General features: G+C 40.3%; 1 protein-coding gene across 7 annotated transcripts in view; it reads left to right on the top strand.

Annotated features, from left to right (window-relative positions):
• The window catches only part of PROX1 (prospero homeobox 1), a 49,593-nt gene that overhangs the window by 10,051 nt on the left and 32,042 nt on the right, over positions 1–7,500 (top strand). For all 7 annotated transcript variants that reach the window (XM_033055474.2, XM_033055475.2, XM_033055479.1 and 4 more), the window contains one exon: positions 6,140–6,247. In XM_033055474.2, the coding sequence (XP_032911365.1) occupies positions 6,140–6,247 (108 nt within the window). The remainder of the gene's footprint in view (positions 1–6,139; positions 6,248–7,500) is intronic.

The raw sequence follows: 7,500 nt of genomic DNA, 5'->3' as shown, positions 1-7,500 counted from the left end.
ACGGTCGGGTCATCTGTGAGAGTTCAGCTCTCAAGTGCGTAAGGGAAACGAAGCACGAAAGACACAGGTACTGATATATTCAGGCTGCATCAAGTTCTTTCCCCCACCCAGAGGTCTGTTCCTCAGCCCTTGTGCAGCTGCCTGCTATGCATGATTAACCTCTGTTCAGCCATACACAGAAATCTTTTGTCCTAACATACACAAAGCAAATTATTTTGGAAAGCTAGAGAGAACAATTAAATATAAAACTTCAGCTGTATTAAATTTACAGGACACTTACTCTGCTTAAAAAAAAAAAAAAAGAAAGATGATAATAAAATCTCTCATTTTAGCTCAATAGCAGGCTTTAGTTAGGGTGACAAATCCATCTCTGCCTTTATTTAGGCATATCCAGACGCAGTAATCATCTTCTTTTTTTTTTTTTTTCCCCTAAACTAATACTAGGTTTTTTGGTTGATTTTTTTCCCCTTTTTTTCTCTCTTGTAGCAGTAATGCCTTCCAGTCCTTCCATCTTTTCCCATAACATGCTTTTTGGTCAAAAGGTTTTGCTTCCAGGTACAGTTGTATTGAAAGCAAATAAAATACCATGCCTACCCCGTGCTAAAATTGAAGATTTTGCATGAGGAGTAGATGATAATTTTTCCCAGCTGCAAGACTCCAGCAGAAGGCAACAGCCCAAGCACCTTAGATGCATCTAATTTCACTCCCAAAATTATGAAAGTAATTGCAACAGAATAGCTCTGCCCCTCTCTGGATAACTGTAGCAATGGTGAGAAACTTGTCCCCTTTGGAACGCTATCCTGTGGAGGCAGATGGCCCAGACTGTGCTTCTTCGCTGGGTGTCTTCTAGGTGATTGACAGTGGTTTTAATAATTCAGAATAATTTAACCACATCTTCTATAGTTAAATCCTCAGGAGGCTGGTGTCAGGGCTCTAGACCTGCTGGTTATCTGGATTTCCTACCCCTCCCATGGCAGTGGGCACCAAAGGCAGGTTCAAAGCCCATCACCACCACTCTTTGATCCAGCTTGGGTTTAGTCTGAGTCAGGTGCTGTCTAACCTGTATGAATAGTCTCATTTCTATAGAGGAAAGTGTTTTGTGTTGGAAAGCACCTTCTTTTTGGTGTTGGTGTTTTCAAGAACCAGCTGGTAGAGGATGTGGTGTTTGAGGTACCTCTTCCCCAGAAAATGATCTCGTTGAGTGTTGGTAGCAGGGAAATCTTCTCTTCCCTCTCTAAATTGTAAGGCAAAAGAGAGGAGACTGTCTAGATGCAACATCATCAGAGGTTGTGCCAATTACTTGGGGTGTTCCAAACCAAAGATCTCTCCTGCATATGGAAATGTAAGTGCAGTGCTTGGAAAGCAGTCCCAAGGTCAACAGGAGAGGCAGCCGAGGGCAAGACTCAGGCCAGGGCAATTAATTTCTACCAAACAGTACAGTGGCATACTAATTGTTTTTCTATAACAGTAGTTCTCCCATCCATCCTGGGAGAGCGGTGAGGAGAGGTGAAACATGCCAGGAGTGTGAACTAGGAGTAGTTCTAGGGCTGCACTTGATCCTTGCCACCCCTGGACCATCTCTTCCCCACCTCTCCCATTTCTCCCTCTTTCTCCTGCTCATTCTCACTGGTACTTGCTGTTGAAACTTGTTGCTTCTGCTGAAACAGGGGTGCAAGAGTCCCCTGCTGCTCCAAGGGATAGCCAGGGGAAATGCCTGGGTGCTACAGTGATCCCTCTTCTTTTTCACTGCCCTGCTTCTTTCCCTGCCATTGGGAAAGCACTCTGACTTTCCCACCTAGGCACTAGTGCAGACTGCAGTTTTTTCTGGATTTAGATACAGGCCAGATTTATTAAATAACACTTCTGTGTACCCTGGTATACAACTCAGCTGTAGGGATGGATATTTTTTTCTAGCAGCAGCTCACGTGTCCAGGTAGCTTACAGTTTTCCAGGGAAAGGTGTGGGGTGGAGATTGGTTTGTTTCTTGTCAGTTCTGTCGTGGCACTTTTATTTTACATGGTTGAATGTGCACGTATAGGGAATAAATTTCTTGAAATAAGCAGATCTTTCTTCCCTGCAGAAAGTAACATCTGTTTTCCTGGACAATGCAGCCAGGATGAGAACATAAGACCAGCAGATACAGCCAAGTTCAGGTTTTAGTAGTAAGTTAAACACTAAGCTAGCCTGGGTTTTGTTTTCTTGGATTTTTTTTTTTTTAAACCAACGGCTGTAAAATGTATCTGATCATTCTTTGCTGAATTGCATAAGGAAATGGTTAATGTTTGTGTATGTTGCTAAACAAGATAAGATGCACCTGCAGTCTGAATTCCCATCTTAGTCATTAATGCAGTCTGTATCTTTGCAAACTAATCTGTTTAATCAAATATTAAGTTTTATTCAAATTCAAAAAGAAACAGACAGTGAATTGTTTTCCTGCATGATCTTTCTTTGTCATGCATCCTCTTTGCATCTCAAGAAAAATAGCCTTGTTCAGTCACAAAACATTTGCATAGATCAAAATTGAAGCACAACAGCAGTTTGTGTGCTGTTAAGACATCTGTAAAGGTGAAGAAGTTTAGCATGTTCTCCCTGGCAGGAGGGCTTAGAAACATTAGTGCAACTTTCTACAATTTTATTTATTTTTAAACAGAATTCCAATCCAACTGGAATAAGTTTCAAAGTCCCAATATGCAAAAGCTATAATTAGTGAATTACAACATTTTGAAATGAGGAGTTATTACATCTGACTAGAATTAAACTAATTAAACTTAAAAAAAAGGAGAGATTGTATAGCAAGCTGGATAACTCCGTGCTGTTGATAAAACCTGGGTGATAAACGAATGCTTTGCTACCAGTCAGCCCTTCTTTGGAAGGACTTGAAGACACTCTGAGATGCAGTTATTAGGAGCTTTGCTGATTAAAAGTACCTGAGGTGTAACTTAAGGAGCAGCTTGGCTTTGCTGCTGCAGACTCTTTTTACCTGATAGAGCCTAGTCTTACCACTTTTCCTTCAGCTCAATGAATGCGTGGGCTAGAAAAGCCTGCTAGAGCATTTGTGGGGGCTCGGACTGAAAGTAGCAGGAGTGAAAGATCATCTCTGCTGAAAAATATTTTTGCAAAAGAGGAGCATTACCTGGGAGGAGGATTGAAGTACAAATGAATCAAATGCTGTGCAGTGCCACTCCTTTGCTTCTCCTGTTAAAACACACGAGAGTGTGTATATGTTTTGTCCCCATATGTTTTGTTCCCAGTCTTTCACTTCCTATTTCTTAGCGCTTTGCCATTTTTCTGCCGCTGCTGTGTTAGGTGAGGCAGCGTTGTACTGTGTAAACCCACAAGGCAGAGACTCTCAGGTTGTTTGAACACCGCTTTAGGTTCAGCTGCAGTACACTGTTCCTCTGATCTTTTATGTTCCTGAGCAGATGTCTTTCATTAATTTATGGATTTATCATCTTTTCTTTCTCTCCTTTTTCTTTTTTTTTCTTTCTTTTTTTTTTTTTTTACACCTGGCAGCTGGCTCAAGTTTCAGCAGTTATTGTCTATTTTGCATTACCCATAGAATTGAATGTCATCTGTCTTCACAAAGCTATAGCTAAGAGAATTGAGACAAGCCACACGAGCTGCTGGGACAGAGCTTGTTTGCGTTCCATTCGGCACCCCTCCTCCCTTTACCTCCTTAATATTTATTTGTGCTCGTTTTCTTTCCTGGCCTTGAATGGGGCTTAGCTCGTGTTCGGTACAGCTGTATGTTTACTGAATCTATTTCATCATGAGTCATTGTGCGTGTGTAAGTATCCTGGAAACAGCTAGTGCTTTCTTGGAAGAACAGTTGCTTTTCAGCCCAAGCACTTAAAAAGGAAATTAAGCAATTGGTCAGTTCAGTTGTTTTTTTTTCTTTTTCTGAAATAGCAATGGGTTATCTAATTCTTAGCTCTTAAGTCTGTCATTAACTATTTTTTGCTAGATTATTACAGATCATATCTTTTATCACAGTAGAGCGTTAACCTTAGGATCAAGATATACAGATTTGTTGCATATTTGATATTGCTTTAAGGCTGCCAAGTGCTTAAGAACAAGTATAATTTTAATAAAAAATGGATTTCTGGGAATTTGAGTCTCAGAGCATCTTTTAATACATGTTTCTTTCAATATCAATATCCTCTGGCATTAGAGCAGAAAATATTTAAAAATCCTAAATGCAGAAGGAATCCAAATGCTTAGACAACTGTCTAATATGCTTAAATCCAGCAAATATGAGAGGGTTTTTTTTAAGTTTAAGTCCATCCTTGAGCTTGCATTGAAAGAGAATATACACCAAACCCGATGCTAACATGTTGTCGGCATCAGAGGAATTGCAAATTAAGGAGACTCGGGATTACTTTTTTTTCTCTCCTACTGGAGTTCCCCCTTGGACCCCCACTTTCCTGAAAGGATCACATAACAAAATGGATTTCTGGCACAGAAGTTTTGATTTGTCTAAAACTCTTATCACTGAGCAATAGGTGACAGCTTGCTACTATTATTTCACTTACGTATTTTGACAGATGGCACTGCAGAGTGTAATGCTCTTTTAGACTTCTCTATCAGTCTAATGGAGGTAACTGGAGGTTCTTTCAACTCTTCTCTTGGCACAAGAAGTATGTCAGTCATAAATTATCTTCTTTGTAATCATTAAGCATCTAAAACAAAATGCAAGTTCAGCTGAGCCGTTTTTCATGTACTTCCAGATAATAAGAGGTTTTTAAACTAATATTGTCAATGCCTTTTTTTTTTTTTTTTTAATGCTACATTTTTCTAATCTAAAAATGAACCTTGTAACTCAAATAAAGGGAGAGGGTTTCAGCAGATTCCAGGAATTAGAGAAAAAGGAATTTTGCTGAAAAAGCCTAGCTAATCATCAGTAGGCTGCTGATAAAAATTAGTCTGGGTTTCCCATCTCCAGGCCTGGAGTGGGATGTTCTGTGCTGACGTGCAGCCGGCTGTAAGGCAGAAGAGGCACCTTGGCTGCAGTGCATCTGTCAACTTGGTTGACCTTCCCCCCGCCGTAAGGTGTGAACCGAGTGAAATTTTCAACCATCGTGTTTAGGAAAAACAGTCCTTAGAGGAGCTTCTGGGAAGAACCCTTAATTGACCTTGTGGGGGCCACATTGATTTTCTCCACGTGCATCTTCATTTCTGATAAATTATAAAGCCATTAATTTGCTGAGGAAATGGCAGGGCCAGCCTGCGGCACAGATGTGACCAGAGCCGTCCTAGCACGCAGTTCACAAAAGGGAGCCAAGAAGCTGGGAGAAAAATCAGCAAGCTGAGATTGTTATGGTTAGCTTCACATTCCCTTGGGAACTCTTTTAGTTGCTTCTGTTTACAGATCTAAAAGGTAATGATGTTTCCAGGATAAATAGGCTGCCTTATAGGGTAAGTGGCCATTTATTGATCTGCTAGCCCTCATGTATTGATTGGTTAGCCCCAAATACAGCTCTGTTCTCCAAGGAGTTAACTGTGTAAATCAGGAGGCGACAAGTTTGTGGCAGAGGGATTCAGTGGCCAAGGGACTCTGCCTACTACAAATTTCACTTTGATTTGCAGGGCAGCCACTGGAGCAGAGCAACAGCAGGACTAGAGAGAGCTACCCAAGATGTTAAAATTTATCGACATGAATGGGACAGGTGAAATGTGCTGCCTGCGTAAAACTGCTCAGAATCAGAAAATGTCTCTGATTGTCTTACATGCATTGGTTTTATTGTGTACAAGCAGCACAACACCGAGAGGAAAAGAAACTTTAGCTGGCATTGCAAAGGAGAAGGAGAAAAAAGCTCCCGATAAGTTTTCTGCGGCACATGCTTCCTGCATTTGTTTCCGTAGCAACAAGTGAACGTACATATGGTGCACAATCCGTAAACTTGCAAGGTCCCTGAGACCCAGCACCTAAACCGATAGGAAACACAGGGTTTAAGTTACATGGCCTCTCATCCCATGTTTGCCTATTTCCCAGAAAATCACAGCGCAGCAGTTCAAACGTTAATACTTTCTCCTGTAGTCTGAGGAACCGTAGAGTACTTAACAGGGCACCTTGTCAGCTCTGTACATTCAGAAACAGCTTTCTCAAGAAAAGAATTTTCCTTTACTAATTCAATCCTACATGCAGGAAGGCTTGTCACCGAATCACTTGAAAAAGGCCAAGCTCATGTTCTTTTACACCCGGTACCCAAGTTCCAATATGCTGAAAACCTACTTCTCAGATGTAAAGGTAAGAAAATCTCTTCCCCTGCCTCTTTCTCCTTACTGCATGCTGTATTTTCTCACAAAATGGTATTGCTTTATCATGTTAGAGATTAATAATATTTCTGGGTACATAAAGGTTACATCCTGACCTTTTTCACTTGTTCTTCCTGTTGAGGTGTACCCTGCTTGTGCCTGGAGGAGGAAAGGGAATGTTTCTAAATCTTAAAAAAAAAAATCAAAATTTTAAAGCAAAGTAAGGATAATTATTAAAGTAAATTAAAGGGTCTTCATTATATATCCTGTTAAAAAAGGAGATTTTTGTGGTGGTAGAAATGTACTTCCAAGAACATTTTGGAGCAGTTCTCAAGTGCTCCCTCATTGTTTCATTTCGGTTGGTTTCCTCATATTTGTGCTTACATAAGCAGAGTGTAGAATCCCTTTCTTTCTGTCAAAAAGAAACAGTACATTGAAATTCTCCATGCAGAAGCTGCTTAAAAACAAAAGTGATGATTGTCTCTTATTTACAACTTAATTTGTTGTTGATGCAGAGTACACTGAGCATAAGGAGGATGAATAAAGTGACAGATTCAGGCCACATTATTCAAATGAGGATATGAAAGCTGTCGACATACAGCTGCATCCTCCCTCATTCTACAGAATATTAGGACCTCCTGATTTTTTTTTCTAAAAGTAATTGTTCCTTCACATCAACTTGATTTTGTGTTAATCATCTAAGTTTTTTTTAAAAAAACACATAGATTGTGTTTTAATGATTATAATGGTATGCATGGTGTCATTATCTAAGTAACTTTATAAACATTACATTAGCTTAAATTAGTTTGTTACATATCGTTCTCCCCCACCCAGCATGTCCCCCCCAACCAAATTACAGAAATCCTTCTTTTAATCACTTTTGGGTTATGGGTTTTTTCAGTCTTAGTGGAAGATTATCCCACAGGTTGTGAACTTGGCCCAGTTTCTGCTGATCAGTTTTCTTTGGTCAAGTTTCTTGGCAGTTTTTCCCTTTATTTTTTTTTTTTTTCATTTAATGTTGCTTGCACATCTCAATACGCTCCTGCCCCTCACAGCCGTGTCCTTGGAGGTTCCTCTATTCAATGCCATGTGCTGAGCGGATGGTGACAACATTTATAAAAAGGAGGGGGGGGAAGCAATACAGGCACTTCCTAGGCTAAATGGCTGGTCAAGAATCATTAAACACACACAAAAAAAGCTGCAAATGGTGCAGCAGGCCAAGTGGAGGGTTTGCTCTCAGAGTGG

The sequence above is a fragment of the Catharus ustulatus genome, chromosome 3 (genome assembly GCF_009819885.2).
Source record: "Catharus ustulatus isolate bCatUst1 chromosome 3, bCatUst1.pri.v2, whole genome shotgun sequence".
NCBI lineage: Eukaryota > Metazoa > Chordata > Aves > Passeriformes > Turdidae > Catharus > Catharus ustulatus.
The sequence above is the reverse complement of the archived record's forward strand: the minus strand, read 5'-3'. Positions and strand labels throughout refer to the sequence as shown.